The 24,934-nt window shown below is 39.5% G+C and overlaps 1 protein-coding gene across 4 annotated transcripts; it reads left to right on the forward strand.

Annotated features, from left to right (window-relative positions):
- Positions 1 to 53: 53 nt before the first annotated feature.
- Positions 54 to 23,670, forward strand: UBE2D3 (ubiquitin conjugating enzyme E2 D3). 4 transcript variants are annotated; one of them, XM_052775333.1, is made up of 8 exons: positions 54 to 389; positions 15,261 to 15,324; positions 15,410 to 15,441; positions 18,028 to 18,105; positions 18,958 to 19,063; positions 20,470 to 20,563; positions 21,108 to 21,157; positions 22,177 to 23,670. In XM_052775333.1, the coding sequence occupies exons 1-7, from the start codon at positions 366 to 368 to the stop codon at positions 21,154 to 21,156; spliced, it is 447 nt and encodes a 148-aa protein (XP_052631293.1). In that variant the 5' UTR covers positions 54 to 365; the 3' UTR covers position 21,157; positions 22,177 to 23,670. The 4 variants fall into 4 exon arrangements, with proteins under 4 accessions (XP_052631293.1, XP_052631295.1, XP_052631287.1 ...); XM_052775335.1 differs by lacking the exon at positions 54 to 389 and adding an exon at positions 1,221 to 1,329; XM_052775327.1 differs by lacking the exon at positions 54 to 389 and adding an exon at positions 11,073 to 11,153.
- The last annotated feature ends 1,264 nt before the right edge of the window (positions 23,671 to 24,934 follow it).

A 24,934-nucleotide genomic window follows, 5' to 3' on the forward strand; every position in this document is an offset into this window, starting at 1 on the left:
CTTTGCCCCCTTCCCCGCCCCCTTCTTCCTCCCGGCGCTGACGGGAGGCGGCGAAGCAGCGCGGCGGGCCGGCTGGGCGGGCGCAGTGCTCCTCCCGGCGGCTTCCCCGGCGCACGGCCTAGCTGCCCGCAGGCAGGCAGGACTCTGGGCGGCCGCCGCGCTCCGGTCGGGCGCCCCCCTCGGCTGTTTCCGGAGGAAGGAGAAGCGCGGCTGCCCCCTCCCCCCTCTCCGCCTTCCTCCCCCTCCCCCTCCTCCTCCTCCTCCTCCTCGCTTGCTCCCTCCCTCCCGGCCCCCCCTCGGCGCGAGCGGAGCGCGGAGTCACCGCGGCGCACAGACGGGCCCGGCGGCGGCGGCACTCGCACACAATGGCGCTGAAACGCATCAACAAGGTGAGCGCCGCGGCTCCTCCTCCGCCTGTCCCCCGCTCTCCCCCCCCCCCCGCCTTCCCCCCTTCGGTCTCTTTTTATTTTTATTTTTTGTTTTTCCTCCCCCCACCCCCCCCCACCCCGCCCCGAGAGGAGAGGGGCACGGGTCCGGGGGTGCGCTAGCCGGGCTCGGCGGGGGGGGTAAGGGGTAGGCGGGAGGCTGGCGGAGCGAGGCCGGGCAGCGGCCGGCTCCTTCCGGCGAGGCCGCGGCCCGGCTGGGGCGGTGAGGCCGCTCTCTTCGGGCCTAGGCCCGGGACCTCGGAGGTCGGCCAGGGCCCCGGAGGGCGGCGGGGTGGTTCGGTTGGGGCCGGGGCGCGGGCGGCGCCGGTCCCGCGGGCGGGGAGCGGCAGTTCCCGGGGACGCTCAAATGTCAGCGCAACCCGGAGCCGCCCCGCCGCGGCGGTGGCGTCGCCGCCGCTGCCCCTCCGCCGCCGGCCGGCCCGGATGGTGCCGGTCCGTGTGCGGCGGAGGGGCTTTCGGTGCGATCACGGCCCTCCCCGGGGCAGGCAGCCGGCCTCTCGGGCCGGTCTCTTCCCTCTGGCGTGCAACTTCTTTCCCGCATTGTAAGATGGCGGCGGGTTCGCCTAGTTCGGGCTCTTTCCGGGATCTCTCGCTTTCTGCAATAACATGACACACACACACACGCGCGTCCGCGCTCCCGTCGACTCCGGAGCAGCTGCCGCGGTGCCATCCTCTCCTCGCGTTCCCCCCGCCCTCTGCCCCGGGGCCGGCTCGGCCCTCCCGCCGCCCGGGGATCGCCTCGCCTGCCTGCCGCCTCGCCTCGCCTCGCCTCGCCTCGCCCCCCGCGCCGGGCGGGAGCGCGCACCGCGCCGCCGCCGCCTCCCCGTTGCACAATCGAAGCCGGGTGGAGTAACTTCGCGGCTAACTCGGAAAAAATGCCGAGGTGATGGAAGTTTTTTTGGTTTGTTAGTTGGTGGTTTGGTTTTTGTTGTTTGGTGGGGGGGGGGGGGGTGTTTTTTTTTTTTAAAACCTCTCCCAGGGAGGAAGGCTCCTGACCTGAGATTGCGCTTGGGCTGCTTCAGGGTTTCTCGGCGGCAGCGCTTCGGGTTTGGGAATTGCTGGGATGTAATTGCAAACGCGATGGGAGCGCAGTGGCGTTACCGGGAAGTCGCTGTTGATCTGTGCTCCTACGCGAGCTACGTGGAGCATTTACGTATTTCAAGAGCTGAGAGGAGTTTCTTGGTCATCTCGTAGCCTGGCAAGATGGCAGAAAGTCAGCGGGTCCTGAAATCGGCGAACTAAACTTTGGTGCAGAAAACACCTTTTATAGATGGTGTATAAAGTTCGCCACGTATTAGTCTTACTGTAATTTCACATCTCTTTGGCAGTGCTTGTGGGCATATTTTAGTCAAAGTGAGGTTATTTATAATTTATTAGTGAAAGGATAGTTCTGTTATCCCTGAAAATTTTAAATCTGTTCTGGATTAGTGCTAGCTCAATGGATTGTCTTTGAATTACGGCTATGCTCTCACAAGAATTTCAAAACAATTCCTTTTGAATCTGCCATCAGAACTTGTTCCCCTGTATTAGTGGATGATATCATTTGAGTTGAAACACAGCTAGGATACTCCCTGGTATGCTTTGTCATCAGCTCATGCTTATGAAACACGTTCAGGCGCTGCAGGTAAGAATTTATTGTCAAATATAAACCAAGGCAAGCCCCCACTTTACGTAGTAATCTGGTAGTCAAAACCTTTAAGCGAGTCAGTGTGACTCTTGAATCAATAAGTCATCTCTTTGACTTGAAGGTTTGGGCCTGTTGTGTGCAGCCTCTTGTCCTGTATTGGTCCTTACGCTCTACGGCACTGTGTAGTAGCAAGCTTCTTCCTTTGCACAGTGCTAGAGTTCAGGATTGGTGAGACGGTTGGGTTAGGGTTCTTTTTTTGTTTGTTTGGTTTTGTTTGGGTTTTTTGGTTGGGTTTGGTCAGTTTTTTGAAGGTGCTATTTTTAATCAATTTAATCATTCCACGCTACAAGATGCACTTCCAAATTCACATAGGGTTTACAGTTTTGATTTTGTATTTGCCAACCTGGAAAGTGATGTTTTGCTAGACTGAAACCATTGCTTGCAAGTTGCTTTCTTCCCAAGCATGGTTTCTGATATGAATGTTGACTGGGGTTGAGGCTGAAATCAAAAAATAGCAGGGCCAATTTTGTAACAAGGTGGTTGTGAATTTAGATTTTTAATCTTGCCAACCGGTAAAGCCAGAGAATGGCATTCTGTCACCAGTGAGCTGGGCTCCCCTGTCTTCCAATCATAAGGTCACAGATCAGACCTTGAAAGTCTCTGCTTCCTTGTGGTATGTTGTTGACACTCGATCAGAACAGGCTAAAGAGAGACCAGGACCTCAGAACATTGTAATCACACATAGCTGATTTAGTCTGACTTGTGGTATTACCTGTCAGGACTAGAATTCATTGTCTCCTGCAGCAGATGACGTCCCAAATGCACCAGTGAAGGTATTTTCAGTCTGTTTGGCTGCCTCCCTCTTTGTGGACTTGATGTATCAAGCAAAATAAAATTCTTTTCTGGGTAAATCAGAATTTCAGACTGCGTTAGTGTGTGTAAATTTAATCTGAAGTATGTTACATATTCAAAATACAACCACCCCTACTTAAAGCATAACTGGCAAATTCTACTTTTGGCTTGGAAATGAAAGCACAAGAGTATTCATGTGTTGTGTGTTGGGTTATCTACTTCTGGAACAGCCTTTATAAAGCGCTCTTCAAACTGAAGTAGTTCTCAGGTACGTAGCCAGTCCCAGAAAGATTATGTTACGCTGGAGCTCATCACATCTGTGCCATCTGCCCTGAGGGTAGCCTGCATTCGATTGGTAAAACTCTGCTTTTATTGATATGGCTTGCTTTCCACAAGAGTGGCAGTTTTGTTATAACAGGCAAGTGCTTTTGCTGTGGAATAATGTGAACCTACATCTTAATTTTAACTGTTTCCTTTCCTGAGGATGAAATTTGCCCCCAAAATTCTTTTTTTTCCCCAATTTCCAACAAATTCACATTGATTTATGAGCTTGTATCTAAATGCTTGATACATGCTGGTGGCACATTGTGTTGGTCTGAAGTGTTGAGTGGTATCAGCTAAAAGCACATCCTATAATTGCTGCAGCATGTTGGCGCTTCCAGTTTGAGTGATGATGATCCGGTAGTAGGGAAACATTTATGTAGGAGTAGGGAATTGGGAATGCATAAAATTGAGAAAACTTGGGAACATTACAGCATTGATACACATCCATTTCATCACTGCTATATGCATCCATTAAAGTGAGGTAGTATAAAAGACCTAAGCGGTGATCTTGATAGGCTAAAAATAGAATTAATATAGGAGATGTATGCATGAAATATCTCGTCTGTGAAATCCTTAAGAAAACTTGTGCCTGCTGTGTTTTATGTCCATTCGGTTAAGCATAGCACAAGTCAGCATCATTATGTCGGGGTATTTTATTAGAAAATCTTAAGTGAAGTTGGCATCCTGGAAGCTAAAGGCTGAAGGTGACAAAACCATTTATCGCTACTTAAGTACAGATAGAAGGCTTCCATTGACAGTGGTGGAGTGGAGACTAAATAACTATTTTCCTCAAGGCTATAGCCTCCAGCACTATTCCTAGATGTATAATTAATTGCAACTTTAACCCCTCTTCTCCAGATGCTCATAGTAAGAACCACTACTAACCCTGGAGGCATCCATAATATTTTTCAGAGATTGGATGTAATATGCAGCAATGAACGCAGCATGGAAATCTGCATTAGTTTAACCAAAGATGTGGCTTTTGTAGAGGTGATTCAGTTGGAGAGTTATAAAGCCTGCTTATTACTTTTGTTTTAAACTGCTACTCTTTTCTTTTGAACTCAGTGTGAAATTTGAAAAAAAAAAAAAAGGCTTAACTAGAAAAAGCTGTTTGGAATTAAGTTTTCTTCTCTGGATGAAACCTACAATACTTTGTTTTTGCAGGCAGTCTTGGATTTAGTTTGCTAGGCTTACTCAAAATAGTTAAATAACTTGAAGTTACATGATTGATCTTATGCTTTGAATGAATGTCCAGAAATAAGTCTGGATTTGTCTGTTTAAGGGCTCAGAAAGTTAAGATTAACTAGCTAATGAAATGCAGTTAATCTAAGCTTAGTTAAAATGCTTTAAACCTTTGTGAATGTTCTCTGTCTGTGTTGAATTACCTTTTTTATTTTGGTTAATTCACCTTAACTATTTTGAGTATCCAGGGGTAGACTAAGTCCTGCCTCGAGGAGATAATGCAGTGTGCAGCTATGGCACTCAGTGGTTAGAAGGGTCATGTTGAGCCAGAAGGCAGTGGTTGATTTTTAAATCATGAGATTTCAGTAATGGAGTTTGGGAAGCACTAGTATCAAAGAACTTCAGTGGTTTTTAAGTCAGAATAAAATTATTCAGCATCAGATGAAAGCTGTCATCACTTAAATTCTGTTTAAGGTTTAGTTTATCTGAATAGTCAGAAGTGACATACTACGAAATGAATATCATTAAAATGGAAATCATGCTTCTTAATTAGGTAGGTTTGATACCCATATTCAAGTCTGGCGTTTACTATTAAGGTCTTGGACGTGTTTTAAGAAGCGGTCATTTTTTGAGAAAGGAAGATTGATGCTTCCTTAACTAGAAAGTCTGGACTGCAGTAACTTAAAGATTTCTCCTGTTAACTGGGCATTGTGCTTGTGAAACAAGTTCCCAGTCAGCATAGATCTTTAAATGTGTGCATTGGAATGGGGGGGAGAGGGGGATAGTAATCTCACTTAAGTAATTTACAGAACTTCAGAGATCAATATTCCATTAGATGGGCACTTCTTGCATACCTTAAAAATGGGAGTTCTCCAGTATGTTAAGGGTTTGGGTGGGATAATGTACAGCGTAAAAAGGATGTCCAGCCAATGTTTTCTTTACAATCATTCCAGCTTTTAAAGATCTGTTTTTGAAAGTAAGCCAACGCTTTTGCTATTATTCCCTGTGTGAGTTTCTTCTACAGAAGAGCATGTAGATCTCCACAGAATGAGCTCCCTTCAACCGCCTCCCCAGTCTGTAACCAGCTCTGAACCACTAATGCCCTTCTTTGCGCTCACGTTAATGGGTAAAGGAGGGGGGAAGGATGTAAACAGCTGTAAGTAGCAGCTGTTGAATACAGACCAGTAAACTGCCTCTTGCCAAAGGCATCTCTGTTCCTTGTGGAGGCCACGTCTAGCCTGGCATCATCCCCTGCCCACAGATGTTTTCTGTGCATCCACAGGGTGAACTGTTAAAGGAGAGAGGGGATGGACGTTCTTAACCTTGTCTGAGATGTCAAGTGACAGCTGGTAAGGAGGAGTGGAAAAGGGTAGAGCTTTTGTGTAACTCAGATTAGGGCATTGATATGCGATCTGCGATAAATCTTTCTGTTGCAAAAATTAAGGTTTTGCTACTTTAACTGTCTGCCCTGTGTTCTTGTATAGGTCCCTCCCCTGTGCATCAGAGCTGGTGGATGGGAACGTGTGGTCTGCACTTCAGCATTAGGTCTGATATCTCAGTATAAGCTGACTTTTGTTGATAGTTTAGGCTAAGATACCATAGCTTACATTGAAAAGGCTGAGTTACAGGCACACATTTTCTGCTGGGACAGATGTGATGTAGTAATCTGCCATATAATATGCAAAAATATGCAAATATGCAAAAAAATTGGGGTAAGAAGTGAAAGGAGCAGTGAGGATGTATATATGATTGCAGTCAGTAGTGCATTTTTATATGCAGTTGCTTTTTGTCAAGTTTGCTTTATCAGAAGAGAGTCTTAAACTGAGTTGCACATGCTGGACAGTTTTGTAAACTTCCTGAATCTAAATTTAATGCCTCAAAATCTAAATGGAAAGTACAGGAGCTTTTTTTAAACAAAACTTTCTCTTCAGTGGGCTTTTTGTGGGGCACTGATCTGATGCATTAAATGTGGTAGGTTATGTTGGGGAAGCCTTGCAAAAAAAAAAAAATTAGTTAAAGTTAACATTCACAAGTTTAAAATGGTGTTTATGCCTTTGGTTGCTCTTCATAAAACACTTGGATGTAGACAAGGTTTAATACTGAAAAATGAGCCAAATAGAGCATTGCAGGATTCAGGACTAAAAGCTAAATAGATAGAGGGGATTTTTTAAATTTTGTTTAAACATTGTTCAGAGCCTTCTTAAGTAAACTTCAGTATTAAAATTTTGTGTAAAGGAAGCCTTTGTTCTGAACCTCATCCCTTTGAGATGTGTGGTACGATAGACATCTTCAAGATCTCCTGCAGTTTTTTTCCAGCGTAATTGTGATGTTTTTTTATTCTGGTTTTAAGAAAGCAAGATGGGAGGATTGCGGACTGCTTTGCAAATGTTAGGGCCTAGTAAAAAAAGGAGGAGACAAATGTTTAATCCTTTCCACAAGCATCTGGACACCAGAGTTGCAAGCTGAACTTAGTGCAGATGCTGAAGTGCTTTTGGTCTTCCTGATGGAGGGCATGAGGACTGTGTTAAGTTCTCAGTTAACTTTATAGCGAGGTTTCTCTGTAACCTGGAGTTAGGTTGGCCAGGTGCTCATCACTTCTGTGAGCTCTTCCAAGAGCTCTTTTTGGTTTCTAGTAAATATGAGTGTCCTGCTTTAAGGCAATATTTCCCAACCTTTGCTGGCCTATTTGAGTAATAATGCCAGATAATTCTCTAAATCAGATAACTGCAAACTTTGTTTGTCCTTTTAGCCTTAGTTTTAATTTTTTCTTGCCCTGAATAATATAGGAGAATCTCCTGAATGACAATTTGCCAGATGAGCAATGGCCCTCTTTCATTCCCCTAATTCGGGTTGCAGTCTGCTCATAAATACGTTTTTTAATACTTTTTCCTTTTTTTTTTTTTTTTTTTGCCTTTTAAAGACCCTTGTGGACATCAGTGTCCTTTAGATAGCTGAGCTGGAATTAAACTGTAAGAGCAGCTGCACTCCAGAAACAGTTTTTGATGGTTTGTTGTTTTTTTTACACTCTGTTGGCTCAGTGTGAACTGATTTTGTGTGTAACTGTACCTAATCCTATAGACAGACCCTTAGTTTTGCATCTCTACCACTAGCTGTTCAAAACAGAACCATTATGAAGGGTAGTTATACAGAATAGCATAATATGATAGGGTAATTGTACAGCTGTAGATAAGCTAGTGTAATCATCCCCATATAGTTGTGTTCATAGACTATACCCATACGGTATATTGCAATAGCTTTCACATGCATCTTTGGATTCATACAAAACACGGACTGGTAAAAGTCAAGACAGCTTTTTAAAAGCAGAGCTGACTTGCAGAGTTCATTATGTTAAATAATTGTAGTCCAATATATTATTCTGGAATTTATCTAAACAATGAATTCGCCACACTGATTACAGATGTGTTATTTGTTAGAATATTAATTTTATAACTTTCTGGTATATGGCCCTTCTTTCCATACATTTCCTTGAGAACATAGAGAATTCTTGTACCTTTATTCAGAAAGTGCAGACTTACCGAGGTCAAGTGCCCAATTAAGGCTGCTTGCGTTCTCTACAAAAACTTGTCCCATATGCTACCAGTCCCCAAAGTTGGTGTTTCTGTAGGCTTGGCAAACTCTGGGAGGCCTTGATCACATCAAGTCCAGAGCAGTGCGCATACAGGTGCTGCTTCTGGTTGATGTGTCAAATGCTGGTGGCTGAGGTTCGGCTGTAATGTTACTGTGTCCGTGACAAGCTGCAGGGCAGCGTGTTGGAAGGCTCTCGTGTAATGCTGCCAAACCCCAGTATCTAATGAGTGTTAAGCTTGCATTTGTGTGAAATTGTCTATCACAATGCCAAAATCTCATTCCTGAGTGGTAGCCATCAGGCCAGAGTGCCTTCCTTTGAATATAAACTTCTTTCCAAGTGCATCACTTCACATTTGTCTGTATCGAATTTAATCTGTCCCTTTGTTTTTCTGGTCATTCCATTTCATTTAGCTAGGTGCATGTTGCTGCTTCTCTTTTGGCCCATTTACACCAGTTACTTTTTCTGAGGGCTGCTTTATAGTCCTGGGTTACAGAACCAAAGATCAGTGTGGTTCTTCCAGGAAAAACCTCCAAATGAAAAGTATGCTAAGTTTCAGGGTCCGATACTCAAAAGCTTGGAAATGCCAGAATTAAAACACCCAGTTATCATTGAATGGATGGGTGGTTAACCAGTGCTTCACTTCACACTTTAGCCTTCAACGTACTTTAGTCAATGTGCATGGCTCTCATCCTACACTAAGCATATGTGTTTTAATAGCTGTTATTTTCGGGGAATGGTAATTGTTACAATACCTCAGAACTGATGTTTGTAAAGCAGGCAGATTTTCTTCATCTTCAGGAAGACAGCTGCTGTGGGTTTTGATTACTTTGGGGGAAACAAGCCATACCTTTGAGTTCAAAGCACAACTATAGGTGTGTAGTTGTCACCTTTTTTTCTAAGTTTGTTCTGAATGTCTTTAGTGAGTGACCAAGAAAGCAAGTTGGTAACTGAGCTCTTTTTCCAGTTGGATCTGTCCAGCTATAGCAGTGAACTCTGTGAAAGGTTGGAATACAATAGAGAGCCATTTTAGCTGCAGTAACCCTGAAATCTGCTGAAAACCATTACCTATGTTGTACACCTTCCAAATTTCGGAACAGATGAGAAGAGCTGTAGACAATAGTCTCATTCACAAAGGACGTGTACTGAAAGGTGGGTTCTTCGAAAAGATAGCGTGTAGTCATTCGAGTAGTTTGTATCACAGTCCAAGCACACAAAGTGACTTAATTACAGTTGCACAGCAGTCTGGCATTTCCTTTCTTAAATGCAAGGCTTAAAACATGAATGTTTCTATGTTTGTCTCTTAATATACCATTATGATATTGTTGCTAGACATTGTACAAACAATATGCAGTGTGTAGCCTGAAAAATTTAGTACTGAAGGCTTGAGAAAGGAGAACCATGAAAAATAAAACAAGCAGAATAATCAGGATGGGGACAATCACAACTGTTACATTCATGGTCATGTTTTGGGTTTCTTGAAAAACTATTCTGTGCTCTTCAGCCCTCGCTGTTTTCTGTGACTGCTCTTCATGTGTTTTCTCTGCATATTTGCTCTAATGTCTTTTTTTAAATGACAGGAACCTACATCTTTCTGTATTATGCACTGTCATTATATGTTGTTTTTATCCATTTATTAAGTGTTAGCCAAAAGGCCAGCTTGTTTGAAACTGATAATTTTCTGCTGGTTACACTTGTCTTGTGATGTGTATTGTGCCATTGCTTTCTTATTCAGCTTGGAAATCCACATTCAGTGTTCTTTCAAACTGTTATTTTCTGCTTCCAGGGGTAATTAATTTTCATGCTGAAACAAATGTTGCAAATGCAGGTGTGTGGGATGAGGCAGTAGTTCTTTGCTGGTTGACACTTCTTAATCTTCAAACAGGCTTAAATGTTCTTCCCCTCCCTTTATAGCTGCTTCCAATCCTTCCTTCTTTTTTAAAGCTGTTTTCAACTGTGAGCTAATGAGTGAGACTAATGCAGTGATCAATTTTTGGATGCTTAGAGCTTGAAATAACCTGTTTGACATAGACAACATTAGACAAGCACTCAAATTTATAAATGTTGATTTTTTGATTTTTGTTTGGCTTAAGTGTTCTTTTTTTTCTTCTGCTTCTTTTTTTTTTTTTTTTTTTTTTAATTTAAACTTCTGATTTAACTGCATATCACCTTTCATGCCCTCCAAGGTAGAATGAGTTATTGTCTGGAAACTTAAAGCAAATTAACCCCATTTTTTCCATTATGCTTTCTTGACTACAAACCAGAGAGCTGCAGTATATAATTTTAACAAATAATTTTGTTATAAACCAATATTAAATCTTTACAAACCGATATTAAATCTAACTGTGAGTCTATGCCTGTGGAGGAAAATGAGTGATCTTCTGTCACTCTGTATTTAAGTCAGCTGCTACTATCATTAAAAATAATCCCTGGCTATTTCCAGCTGAAACTAGAAAAATGTAGCAGTAGTGCCACAGGGAGTATGAATTCTGACAAATGGGAAGAGAAGGAGCTGACTCAGATGCTGCTCTACTTGGTACCTTGCAGGAAGGCAGCTTGGTAGACATCAGGCTGTCATTTCTTACTGAATTTGCTGAGACCTGAAAACTTCTGTTAGAAAAGCAACTAGTTCCCTTAAGTATTTTCCTTCACTGTCTTGCTCATGCATATTTGGATGAGGTATCGTTTGTCATTCTTTAAGTTTTCTTCATCCTTTAAATGATTTCTGTAGTCTCTTAAGTAGCTGGTAGAGAGGAGTTGTTTGAGGGGTTTTTAGCAGCTTTTCTGTTAAAAAAAAAAAACAAAAAAAAAAACACCAGACACTTTTGTGGGCTATAACAGGGTTGTAGTCCTGCATTCGTACTATCATGTCAATGTTTTGGATCATCACTTGAAGCATAAGCCATATTTTCTATGTTAGTTATGATTATATTCATGCAGAACAAGCAGATGAGCTTTTATAAGCATTTTTTTCTTGAAAAAAATGGGGGTTTTTTTGTTAGCTTTTTGATGAATTTATAGAGAAAGAGAATAGAGACGATTAAGAATGGGGCTGTTTCACCAGTAAACTATGTCTTGCTACAGTCTTAATGTGAAACTGGCAGAAGACCATGGTGTTGAATTTGTTTTAAAGCAGGTTGGTCTGTTGCAGTGACAGGTACTGATGCTGTATTTCCAGTTATCTCTCAGTTTTCCAAAACTCTGTTGTAAAATTGTACATGTATTGCTTCTTGTATATGCTACATTACCGTTGTCCTTTAACAGTAGCATTGGCGCTTACTCCTTAAACAGTGTTTAAATCTGTAAAATTCTAGGTGACTAATCATCCTTGTGGAGAGGTAGGAACTATCACAACTTTATATTTGGAAACTGGGACACAGAAATGGTGATGTGCTGGAGCTACACCGGAAGCCTCCGGCAGTGCCAGAGACTACTAGTCACGGTTGTAATTCAAGACTAATCCTTTCCGATAGGCATATAACGCATCACTCTGAACCCTGAAATTTGGCTTATTGTTTCTATGTAAAGTCTTTGGAATTTACTTCTTGGAAATTTATATTTTTTTCTTAAGCCACCTGTAAAGTGAAAAACTATACCAGCTGATTCCAGAAAAATGTGGGTTCTACTTTGGGGATTTTTAAGAAAGTTTGGGATGTAGCTTAGTAGCCCTTGACAAAGGAAAGCACTACTGAAACTGAATGTGAACAAAAAGAAACAAAGTTGGTGATAGTATTGCAGCAGAAGAAATATTAGAAGCATAAAGCCCTTAGATGTAGAAATTTTACAGAGCAATGCTTGGGAACATTTTTAAATTCAAAAATACTAGTTAAAATCTGCTTTGTAAAATGAAACCTAACATGGTCTTTACCTCTTGGTCAGAAATGGGTGAAAGCAGGGGAATAATTATGAGCCGATTTCTTAAAAATTATTTTTTTAATCAACTCATGGAAATGATGAAACTTAGTTTTGATGTCAGAAATATTTTTGAGATTAAATATTTTCCTGTTATAGAATAGTTGCCCTAGATTGTTAAGCTGAGAAGGAAGGTCAGTCAGTTTGTGTTTCTGCTGCTGAGTGGGAAGCTTTAAAAAAAAAAAAAAAGCTCCTCCCTTTCCTTGAATGAAATGCTTCAACTGGGCTCCAGATATCACAGCCCATGTGCCCCTGCTTGTTTAGTTTCCAGTTATTCCAGTTTGCCTGTTGGATTCAGCAGAGTTGTAGCTTTCAGAAGGAGGCACTTTTTAAAGCTACACAGAGAACTTTCCATTCCCTTGTTGCAAAAAGCCTCCCTCCTTTTGTGTGGATGTGAAGTGTCGCACAATTAACAGGGAGACAAAATGGGTCTGGTGTTACTGTAAGCAGGCAAAGCTTGCCAGTGTTTATTTCACGTTTGCCCGAGTTCTTCCATGACACTTCACACTCTGCTGAAGCAAACAGCTTTACTCCAAACTTTACTCTTCTGACCATAGTACCTAAGAGAAGCAAATACTACAAGCATGTGTGCTGCCTCAGCTTTTTTTCTTTCTGAATTCAGTGGTTAAATTATTTGCTCTGTGGTTGAAATGCTGAGTGGTTTACCATGTGTTCCTAACCTTACCGGTATTTTGAACTGCTTTGTTTAGCACAGTTAGGTTTTTTACTGAAGTTTTTTGGCCTAGACAAAACTTTAGTCCTTTAGCTAGTCCTTTAGCTTATGAAAATAGGTGCTTGTTTGTTCTCTAGAACAGTTCAAGTGGTTAAAATGCGTAACTATATGGACATGTATTTTGAAACGACGAGACTGGAATAGTAAGACTTGTGTGTATCAGCTTGTAAATTATTCTTAATATTACTGAAGGGGTTTTTTGGACAAATTTTTCATCAGAACTTATTAATATTTGTCTTACACTTGCAATCCTACTTATTTACTTTTCCTAGTTGAATTATTGTTATATTCTAATTTTCCTGCTGTGTTAAAACACTATTTTTGAGTACTGATTTCTTATTTCTCTGAAGATAGTAGTACCTTTTGAAAAGCTTTCTAGTCTAATGCACATACCTGTGACACTCCACTTTATGCTGATCTTTTCTTGTCCTTGTCTTCATGCTACTAATTTTTGTAATTTTCATAAACTGCATAAAGAGCCTTTTCATAATTCTTAGTCCCTGTGATAGTTTAAAAAAAGTAGGATCTGATCATCTTCCCCAATTAATTCAAATAACCCAGTAATAACTACACAACTACATTGAAATAGTAATATTTGTGTCTTTCTGCTTATTCTATTGCGACAGCTTATTTTAAGGGACAAAATATCTCCTTTTTTTTTTTTCTCTCAGATTTTGGAAATGATTGATTATTCTTAGAACTGGAAAATATATTTAGATGAGAAATAAGCCTGATTAACGAAACCTGCTGTATTTGTTAAATGGGGGGGAAAAAAAAAAACAATCCACCCTGAAAATTAAAAAGCTTTTTATCTGAAGGTTCTTTTACATTTCTTGTTTGCCTTTATATGGATAATATAAATCTAACTTAGCGAATTTTTCTAGAGGGTGCGGAACAACGTATGGACCTAATATGTGATATTTCATGGCAGAAATAAGTCTATCACAGGGACCCCCAATTAATAACTGGGGAGTGTAGATAAATGTACTCTAAATGGATTTACTGTGATGATCTGGAAAGAGCTGTTGCCCATGCTTCTAAATAACAGCAGCAGTGAAATGAACAGTAATATTAACTTCATTGTGCCATTGCTTATCAGAACTGATACAGTTCCATTTTATAAAACAGTCTGATTCCAGTGCAAAACTGAAATCTGGTTAATTGGAAAGTTCATCAAAATTAGCATGTGCAGGGAGGGGAAATATGGGACTAAGTTTTCTTGGTGTTTTTGAGGGGGTTGGTTTTTGGTGTGGGTTCTGGGGGATTTTTTTTGAATATATGGACTTCTACATGTTGAAGTAGTGTTATTCTCTCTGTGTTTGCAGGAGCTATCATCTTACCAAAGAACAAGGTGTTTTAAGTTACAGGGAGCGTAGGGGTTTTTTTCCTCATTTTGTGTTGGCTTATGCTTACTACATTTTTATCAAGTGCAGAATTTGTGAAACTTAAAGGATGTACATTAAGATCTTCCCAGGCAAAACAGTTAGCTGTCTGGTCCAAATATGCATGTTTCCAGCTTAATAGGTATGCCTGGGTTTCTTAAATGTCTGAAAAAGTAATGGAAGGTTCTTGTCTTAATGGCTTGTGTAGACTTGTAGCAAAATAACTTGTGTGCAACTGTTGATATATGGGAGAGGGACTGAAGGTTTTCCCTTTTCTCATGATTTCTAGATGCCTTGACAAGTGCAGATTTATAGAAGCTCCTGAAGCCATTTTTAGATTCAAAAGAGAGCAGGGAAGAGGGAAGGTATCTGTTACATACTTCAGCTGAAAGTATAACTTTAATTTTAAAAGACACTGTCCAAACAAGTAACTTGCAGAGTGTTTAAACAAATTAATGCTGAGTTTCTTTGATACTACACAAGGAATCCTCCATCTGAAGTTTCTGTTTTCATTCCCGCTGTAATGGGGAGGGAGGGAACTGCTTCTGCAGCTCAGTTATTCAGAATTTTAAAGGCATATTTGTCTTAAATGTGAAGTTTAAAATTAAAAAATATGGATATTTTGCCTGATTCTAAGACTTGTCAGCCTCTTTAATTTTCCTGTCTACTTCAATCTGTGCAAGATGTATCCCTGCTGGAGGTAGTGGCGAAAATGAGGCTGAGTTTCTGTGTCAGTTTGTCAGGTTGTTTTTTTTTTTTTCTTTCTGTTCTGGTTTTTAATATCAGATGTTACACATACAGTGCTTTCTGTTTCATGAAGACTCATTAATTGCTTTCTTTCTTCTCACTTCAGGCTTCTCTCTAAGACTGAATCCTTGAAAATCTTGATCAGAAAGTGGTTAGACTTTGCCCACTTCAGGCTGTGTCCCCCGCTCTCTTTTCTGTCCCTTCTTCAGCAGGGGTGTCTTTACAGTAGTGATATTTATTTGGAAAAGCATAGTCATTGTAGCTGTTAACCTTCATAGCTAGTTTTGGTGTTCATTGTCTTTTATAAAGACAGTTTTGGTACTGATCTAGTTGTTCTAATGGCTGTTATTGCACATTCTTCTGTGTTTGTATATGGAAAAACTATTAAAGGTTTTTGCTGGACATAAAGTGAAAAAGACTGAGTTCATTAGTGTTCCTCTCTGAACAGTTTTGTTTGTTTTTCCTAAAGGAACTTAGTGACCTAGCCCGTGATCCTCCAGCACAGTGTTCAGCAGGTCCCGTTGGAGATGACAGTAAGTAACCTTAAGTTTTGTGTTCTACTCTGCTAACTCAAAGCATATCATGCATAGATAATAATGCGGAGTTTTTCTTTTGTAGTGTTTCATTGGCAAGCCACAATTATGGGACCTGTAAGTATCCTAATTCTTGTGATGTAATATTAAACTGGTAGTTCTTATTCAGGAGGAGACTGGGGGTTTTTGTTCTACTTTTTTTTAACTCCCCTTATCAGGCTTTAGTTCTAGAGGTACTTCTTACAGTAACAGAAAATGAAGGAGGGGGAAAAAATCAGGCTGCTGATGATTATTTTATTGCTAGAATGTTTTATGAGGACTTGCATTTCCGCTGAAATGATCTCTAGAGCAATGTTAGGCATTACCACTTAATATCTAGAAACTTCATTTGCATTTAACTTTTTCTAAAGTTTGAATCTAGCATGAACTTTGTACTAGGAGCTGGTCCCAGTGTCAGGAATTATTTGGGATGCTTTTGTGTGGATCTTAGAATGGAACAGGGAATCCTTGTTTGGTCTGTTGTCATGTACTGAGATCTTGAATAGTTCTAAGAATAGAAGGGAAAAAGTCACTAAAATGTGTGGCTCCAGTTATGACTGGAGGAAGAAAGTCTGTGTTAAATGTTCAGTAAGCATCTGAAACCTGAATGTGACTTTTTCCTTGTTAGAATAAAGGCGGCAAATGTTTGCCTTTACTGAAAACCTAACCTGCAAACACTTGACATCTGGAGTTCTCAGGGCTGGTTATCTATATTTAGAAAACAGCCTTCTGTAACTTAAGACGACAAATACTGGATGCCAGGAGACCTGCAGCCACAATGTGATGCTTCTGGTGATGCTACAGAGTAGGAATTAAATATCAGTGATGCTGAATTGCCCTGACTTTATATATAGCTACAAGTGCAGTTTTAGGAGATTGCTATGGAAAATGTGCTTATTAGAGGTTCACCCGACTGGAAAAGTGGCTGTCCATTCCAAAGTCCCTGGTCCTCATTGATTGTAACTAGGCGCCTCAAAAATATAAAATTGTTTAATTGCTATATTCATGCTTAAATGGCAAGGAATGTTCTGCACTATACTGAGTATGATATTATGCGGCTGGTGTCTGCGTGGTCATAAGGTATTAAACATGAATTGATTTTAAATTGGGATTATTATTATTCTTAGCTTCCCTTTCTGGTTTAATAATGTACAGCTCCTTTTTTGCCATATGGTTTTTGTGGTGCCAAAAGGTCTGCTTTCCTGTTTCAAGATCAGGCAGTATCCTGACAGAAGTGTGGTGTTAGTAGTTCTAGTGCTCCTGTGGTGTTGCTTAGTGCCTTTAGTAACAGATGAGTATTTTAGAACCAGTCATCTGGCCTTCTGCCTCTGCAATAGGGTATTATACAGGCTGTGATTTTCTTAGATGTAAGAGAGCTTGCATTGGTTTAACACATTCTAAGAGGGGTTTCTGTAATTGCTAAAATGTATCCCCAGAATATGTGCAGTAAAACAGTTGCTTTCTGGCTCCTCAAGGCCTCACATAGTATCTGCAAATGCAAGAGATTATAATCTTGATTGCTAGGTTTTCAGCAGAGACTGCTTAGGGTATAAACTACATGTTTTCTGGTTTTTGTCCCTTGTGTTGCAGGATTCCATTTTCTAGTATTTAACTAAGAAAGATGTAGTTATTTCCTCACACTGGTGAAATGTTCTTGCAATTAATATGAAAATTCAATTTACAAATAATTCAGGAGTGTGCTCTGTGTGTGTCTAATTCATTTTCCCTAGCCCTGAATCTGGAATTAAAAGCATTGTAGTCTTCAGGTTAAACAATGAAATTGTTAGCTCTTTTTCAGAAATTTAGTTGTAGTTTCAACTAAAAACTTCTTACAACTTTGTTCTCATAACTAGTAACTTAGTCATTAAGTTGACTTAGTAATTTAGTCACTCTGTTTATTCTCTGCTTACTATCAGCTTTTTTACTTCCACATGTTGATTTACTGCTAATAGTTAATGCCTGAATGTATTATCCCCATAATTGTTTCCTTGGAGTAGGGAAATGTAAAATACTCTTCCATACTAGATTACAGTGAATTTCTAATACAGAAAGGGAGGAAGAATTCACTTTAATCTTTATGGTTTTTTTTTTCTTTGGGGGTGGGGTGTTTTGTTTTTGTTGGGGGTTTTTTTGGTGGTGGTTTTTTGGGGGAATTTTTTGTTGGTTTTTTTTTTTTTTTCCCAAGGAACAAGGAGTTAGCTCTGTATTCGTAGGTTTTCTGCAGGGCTGAGCAACGCCTAAACCAAGGACAGAATTTAGGAGGGAATGGGAGGCCCTTAGAGCTGTCCCTGACCACTGTCAACTTGGGTGGTTGTAACAAATAAGCTCCAAACACAGAACTTGAGGTTTTTGAACCTGACAGGACCCAGCTCTGTTAACGCTACTTCTTGGAGCTGTCTCAGAGGCATTTGGATGCTTTTGCCAAGTTGTCCTGAGTGGATTGTCAGAGAAGCTGTTTTCTATGAAGCATTAGCTTGGAGAGGTCCATACAGAAACTGACCTGTATGCGTTCTGTATCGCTTACCTTAGGAAGCAGTAACTGAATGTTAATTGCATCTCTCTTGTATTGGTGGATTAAACAGTCCTCTCCTTTTATTTGTTTAAAAGCAACATCTTCAGTGTCCTAAAGATGATAATAGGAGTATTATTTGTTTGCTTTGGCAGAATGACAGTCCATATCAGGGTGGTGTATTCTTCTTGACAATTCACTTTCCTACAGACTACCCTTTCAAACCACCTAAGGTCAGTATTGCTTTATTATTTGTGAAATTAGTGCTTTTTAAAGAACCAAGTGCGGGGCAGAAACTTTCAGCATCTGTGTTGTAATATTGTCAAGTTTTCACTTCTTTTCACACGTTCTTACAGTATATTAGATGGCTAGGTCCCTCTCTGACTACCACAAGAATGGGTGTGTTAGCATGTATTTTTAGGAGCAAATTCATATATGTGAATTCTGAATGTCTTGGAATGATGTTTGGTTTTATTTCTGTTTTTCTTAATTGATAGGAAAACTCATTAGCTTTGTGTTATTGTAATACAATTCTTGCTGAGGGGACTGTCAAGTATTACAGTGTAGCCGTTTGGGTTGCTCTATACTAATGTGACACTATGGATAGGGATTAGTTTGCTGAGTGCCTAAAATTAGTGAAGATGGTATCTGTTAGAATTTGGCAGTAATTGCGAAATAACGCTTTTTTGGTAGCTTTATCAGCTGCTAGCATTGTCTTCTAATTTTCAGTCAATATGAAAGTGCACACTTGAAGTGAGCTCAATGTTTGAAGTTCTTTAGCTCTGTGATAGCAGTGTTACTGTGGTTCAGGCACTTCTGTTGAGTGTCTTCATCATGATGTAGGCACCTGTGATTAAAATACAGCCTCATACTTGCCCTGTCTCTGTTTGAAATGGAATTGGAAACTGAGAGGTTGCAGCTTGGGTGCATTTCCATGAATTTGATGCAGTTTAGCTGCTTAATCCCTTTCTTTTAGAGTAAATTCAGTTGACTAATAGCTTGACTGAGAAGAAAGGGCGATGTCATTGTCGTCACAGACCAAAACACACTCTGCTTTTTTTCTTTTTTTTTTTTTTCTGTTGCAGGTTGCATTTACAACAAGAATCTATCATCCAAATATTAACAGTAATGGCAGCATTTGTCTTGATATTCTAAGATCACAGTGGTCTCCTGCTTTAACTATTTCTAAAGGTAACTTTCGTGAAGGAGAAATGTTTCCATCTCGTGTTGAATAATGTGCTTTTAGCTTTGATTGTCTTGAGTTCTTACCTCTCTCTTGATTTCCCTTACTCATTCTAGCCTGTGTGTTGCCAATTTGATAATGATATCTTACTGCGTTTTTAATGGATATTTGTTTTTTCTCACACCTTCTGCTACGTGGTTGTTTAAGGCCTTGTCTGGCCACTTACTTGCTTCAGTATTCTTAGCAGAGCTTACTAGCTTGGTCCCAGAGGAATTTGCCAGCATTTGGATTGAAACAGGCCTGTGGTGGTGTATTTGAGCTAAGGCTGAGAAACTGCTTGTTTGCAGCTGTCCATGTAGATACACACTTGCATATTAATTAAGATTAATTTGTCAGTTTTTAATAATGAAATCTGCATAGTTTTTTGACTGAGTCTGTCTAGAATTACACGAAGAGTTATATTAGCATATCTCTGTGCTAGATGAATAAAAGCAAACTGTTATTGATACGTGTTGCTTTCTGCCACTGTGCACTGGCATTGTATTACATTACTTCATGAACTGAGCTTACTGATTCTACTTCAGGAAAAATGGATGATGTGCTGCTGTTGAAGCTTTGTAGCTTTCCTTGTTTTACTATAGTAAATAGCAGTTAATTCTCAAGTATTTTCATGATGATCAGATTTCGTTTTGCCTCAAAGCCACTGGTCACTGTGGCTTCAAAAGATCAATCAAAGTGCTCCTTTGTCTATAGAACTTGTAATTCCTGTCTGTCCAAGGAGTAGGTTTGTGATTTGAATGTGGTTCCCTACATTTTAATGCTGTCACTATTGTTTTTCTTTCAAAGCTGCTGTGAGAGTAGAGGGCGAAGTCCTCATAGCTGCCTACAACAGCGTTACTCCTTTATTTTACAACATACATGTAGTTTTATCAATGCAGATCAGGGTATTGCTATCTTACATACAACAGAGAAAGAATTCAGTCTGACTTTAAAAAAAATATTTTTAGTTAGGAAGTTCTGGTTTTAGCGATTAAAACCATGGAATATGGTGGTCATCAGAATACGTGAAATTCTAGTTTTAGTGATTAAAACCACGGAATATGCCTGTCATCAGAATACATAATGTGCTTTTGTTGGCTGCTACATTGCGTCATAGTGCAGGGGACAACAGTGCTGTTCTCAAGTGTGCTTACTGACAGCTGTAAGTATTGGGAAATAGGAAACAAATAGTTCTTACAAACTTTTAAGTTGTTCTGGGCTTCTTATTTAGAGTAGGTTACAAATTTGTATATCACAAAAAGGCTTTTTAGGTTCTCTCCTGTGCCAACACTGTGCTAATGCAAAGATCTGTGCTCCATTGTTTCTGAGACTGTTGCTCCTGTTTTGCTATTGAGAATTCTTTTTCTCTTTACAGTTCTCTTATCCATTTGTTCACTGTTATGTGATCCAAATCCAGATGACCCACTAGTGCCAGAGATTGCACGTATCTATAAAACAGACAGAGACAAGTAAGTACAGAGTTGCGTAAGACTAATATTTTAACAAACTTTCTAAGAGTGCATTGTCAGACAGCAATTGTGTTGAGTGAGCCTTTTGTGAAAATCTGGGATGCAGAGAACTTGCGTGTCAAAGAAGTACCTATTCTTGGTAGCGTGTAATTTAAGAACAAAGGGGCTTAGTACCTGAAATTGTGGGTTCTCACATACTGCCACTCACATGTGTGGCAGTATTTTATAGTATGTATTGCCCAGTTTTTTGCTTACCATGCATAAATAAAATATAGTTAGATCTTCGAATTGAGGAAAAGATAGCTTTGTTATTTTGGTGCTTTCTTTTGGTAGCGGCTTGGCCTTTAATTTTGGTGGTCCCCTTGAAAAAAAGGCTACATAAATGTTTTCCTATCTGTGTTGAAACAACTTTTTTTTCTTACGTGTTTTTAACATTTTGCACAGGTAGAATCATATGAAGTAGACTTTGTTTGGTTTATATATTTTTATATATATTTATATATATATATACACATATTAATGCTAAATATACTTGTCCAATTAGGTACAATAGGTTAGCAAGAGAGTGGACAGAGAAATACGCTATGCTGTAGGGTAAGAATATCTGCACATTATGGTGCATTTAACAAAATGAAAACTTGTCAGCACTTGGGTGCTGCATGCTCTAAGGCACTGGATTGACTAACAGATAGTGGATGTACCAGTTACTGAACTTCGATATTTAACAGCTTGGTCTCTGGTTAGTGTGAAACGTATTGGCTAGTCACTATTTCTCACCGATACTGCTCTTGCATGGCCAAAAAAAAAAAAGATAGTATGAAATAATTACCAAGTTTTGAGCCAGCTTGTCAACTTGTTCTGGTAAGTATTTACCCAGATTTTGTTGGAGTTTTATTAAAAGTGGTGCCCTGTAGTGAGACCTCATGCATAAACATGGCTGAATTTAGGGAATCCAAATTTCAACTTTTTATTACTCAGCAGTGTCTGTCTTCTACGTATAAACTAGGAAAATGTATGGGGATTATGTTCTGCTTGTGTAGTTGAAAATTAACTTCTTACTGACAAGCATGGAGTTAAGTATAAACTAATTGTCAGCTCAATTCCTGTGGAAGTAGTGTTCTTAAATATTCTTCTGACATCCTTTTTTAAAATTGTTTGAGCAGTACATTCATGTGGAAAGAGAATAGTTTTACTCTAAAATGGGAAAATAGACATTCTGTATCCAATGATATTATTAACCAAGTAATCTTTACTTATGGCATGTGATACTCTGTAATCTTTACCTAAGGACAATATTTAAACAAAATGCTCCCCTTGCCTCTCCCACCCCAGGTGGTCTCTGTTCCTTCCCCTTCAGTAGTTTTTTGTAACAGACTTCTAGCAGATCTGCTTGTCTTGAATTTGAAGTGTTTCATATAAATTAGAGAATATCCTAGTTAGTCTAGGGAGGGATTTGTTCAGTTTTCTCAGTTCAAGTATATCTTAGTACAGAAGGAGACTTCACTTGGTGTGAAGAGAATAGGGAGATGGGGATAAAGTGGTACTTAAGAATTAACTGTTTAGGAAATTGTTATTTTCATGCTGACACTAACAATTCCTGGGTTTGTTTGCAGGTACAACAGAATATCTCGGGAATGGACTCAGAAGTATGCCATGTGATGCTACCTTTAAGTCAGAATAACCTGCATTATAGCTGGAATAAACTTTAAATTACTGTTCCTTTTTTGATTTTCTTATCCGGCTGCTCCCCTATCAGACCTCATCTTTTTTTATTTTTTTGTTTACCTCCTTCCATTCATGCACATGCTCATCTGAGAAGACTTTAGTTCTTCCAGCTTTGGACAATAACTGCTTTTAGAATCTGTAAAGTAGTTACACAGGAACAATTGCCCAAGATTCAGAATTTTTTTTAATGGAGCATGTGTATTATGTGGCCAATGTCTTCATTCTAACTTGGTTATGAGATTAAAAACAAACATTCCTCACTGCTCTAACAGATGCTGAAGATATCACCTGAAGGGGGGAGGGGAGATGGATGTTCAATTTTCTCCCATCAAAGAAGTAACATTGCTGTAGCAACATCCATCTTGTTCCAAACCTTCCAGTGTTAGAGAACTGAGGTTTTATTATATACTTTTGCTCATAACTGGTGTGTCTGGAGAATTGGTACTGAATCTATAGCATCAGCAGAACAGAAAATGTGATGTATCTTATGCATGTCAATAAAGGAATGACCAGTTCTTGTTTTACAGAGAATGGAAATTGGAAGTCAAACATCCCTTGTATTCCAAAATAGGGTCTAAGAACATTTTTGTAATTCATTTAAATTTTGTTAGGAGGCTTGGAGCTATTAGTTAATCTGTCTTCCAAAACACTGTTTAATATAGCACTGAATAAATGATGCAAGTTGTCAATGGATGAGTGATCAACTAATAGCTCTACTAGTAATTGATTTATTTTCTTCAATAAAGTTGCATAAACCAATGAGTTAGCTGCCTGGATTAATCAATATGGGAAACAAAATCTTTTGTAAAAGCAAAGCTGGTTTTTGTATATACTGTTGGGATTTGCCTCATTGTTTAACATCAAATAATGATGTAAAGTTCAATAGAGTGAATCTTTTGCCATTTTCAGTTATAATGCTCAGTCTGTTGCAGGTTGACACATTGTTCGGCCTGATGTATGCAGAATTAATAAGCTAACATAGTAGTGTAGCCTTAGTAGTGTGCTACACTTGGTGCTGGGAGCTCAGCGTTCAAGGATGGACTTGGGACCCAGCAGATCTGAAGTGGTGTATTGTGGAGATACTTCCTGATGCACCTGTGTTTGCTGACTGAGAACCTTTTTCTTCACCTTGTACACTTGACAGCTGAAAGATCTTAATGTGGGAGTAATGATGAGGCAAAAAAATATAAAATAAAGTACTGTTTTGATGTGGGAATTGTCATGAGGCTGTGTTGAAGTGACTTTACTATGTGGGATGTTCGTTACCATTGAAAAGGACTTGTTCAGCCATGCTGCCATTTACATTGATGACTATTTTAATGCAACAGACACTTTCCTCATGTCAGGTGACTAAACGTGAATAAAGACTCATTGCTATTGGATTTTTGTTCTACAAGAAACACTGTCTTGTGCCATTAGTTTATCTTTGCAGCAACAAGGGCATTATTAAACATCCGGCTCTCCTCTTTCCTGCCCTCTTCCTTCATATTTTTTCCTTGTTTGATTTTTTTTTTTTGTCTCCATTCTTAACATCCATAGCTTCATTTTCTCTAGTCTTGTACTATCACTTTATTGTGCATCTGTGACTTCGCACTGGCACCACTTATGCACTGCTTATAGTTATGTACATTCTGATTCCTTGTCCCCATGTGGATGTGGAAAGCTAGATGTAAAATAAATGTTAAACCTTAATTTTTATAAAAATTTGAATATGTAGTTTGGACATGGTTTGTTCTGGTTCTAAACTATGAAAGTGAACTTATTTTAAAGTCTAGTTGCCTTGAAATTTAGAAACCTGGGCTCTCTTTAACAGCACATGCCTCACTGAAATGATGTTCTGAAATTTGTTGATGAAGTTGCAGTTCATGCAGTGTTTCTGCTTTGCTAACTGAAGAGTTTTGCTTACACCATTTTGCTGGAAAATTGGATATACTTAAAATACAACTGCCAGTAGCATTACAACTGAGGTAAAAGTTTGTATTTTTAAGCTTGCAAACATGTTGCTCTCACCTTTTTGCTAATTGTGTTAATTTGATGCTTATTACTTTGTCTTGGAGTCATAGCCACTGAAATCACTTATGTGATCAACTAGAACGATGTTTTGTGAGATGTAAGGTACCAGGCTTTATAAAACTCGAGGTGTGGATGAGGGAGGGTCAGAGAAGGAGAAGATAGTAAGATACTATGTGGAAGATGGAAATCTTGTTTGGACCATGACATATTTCTCTTGTACATCTGTAATGGTCCTTCTGTGATAATTTTCTGTAATTAGAAAGTATGTATTTTGATGAAAGAATGATGGGTGAATTTTAGATTTATATATGCATGCCAGAGGTCATGCTGAGACTTAAAATCTTACCTTTGTGAAGTGGGAAATGGCAGGTGTTTTGTCCTTGAAGCAGTCTCAGTGGTGTCTTGTGCAGACTTCCTGTGGAAGTTATATTTGGGTGTGCTATTCAAGTGCGGGGGCAAGGGAAGGAGCTAGTTAACATGAGCTAATGAGGAGATGATGAAAGAATTCAAGGACTTTTATCAAAACAAAAAGCTTTAATTCGTGATTACCTCAATGAGTAATCTACCTACCAAAACCACAGATAGTCTAAAAAGTATGTAGTAGATCTTTATTACTATGAAACACATGGAGGG

The sequence above is a fragment of the Harpia harpyja genome, chromosome 2, assembly GCF_026419915.1.
Source record: "Harpia harpyja isolate bHarHar1 chromosome 2, bHarHar1 primary haplotype, whole genome shotgun sequence".
NCBI lineage: Eukaryota > Metazoa > Chordata > Aves > Accipitriformes > Accipitridae > Harpia > Harpia harpyja.

Coding starts and splice junctions, on each gene's coding strand:
- UBE2D3 (XM_052775327.1), top strand. CDS start 11,088: ATGTCTTGCTACAGTCTTAATGTGAAACTGGCAGAAGACCATGGTGTT. Junction 11,154..15,260: donor TTGAATTTGTTTTAAAGCAG/GTTGGTCTGTTG, acceptor TTTTTCCTAAAG/GAACTTAGTGACCTAGCCCG. Junction 20,564..21,107: donor TATAAAACAGACAGAGACAA/GTAAGTACAGAG, acceptor TTGTCCAATTAG/GTACAATAGGTTAGCAAGAG.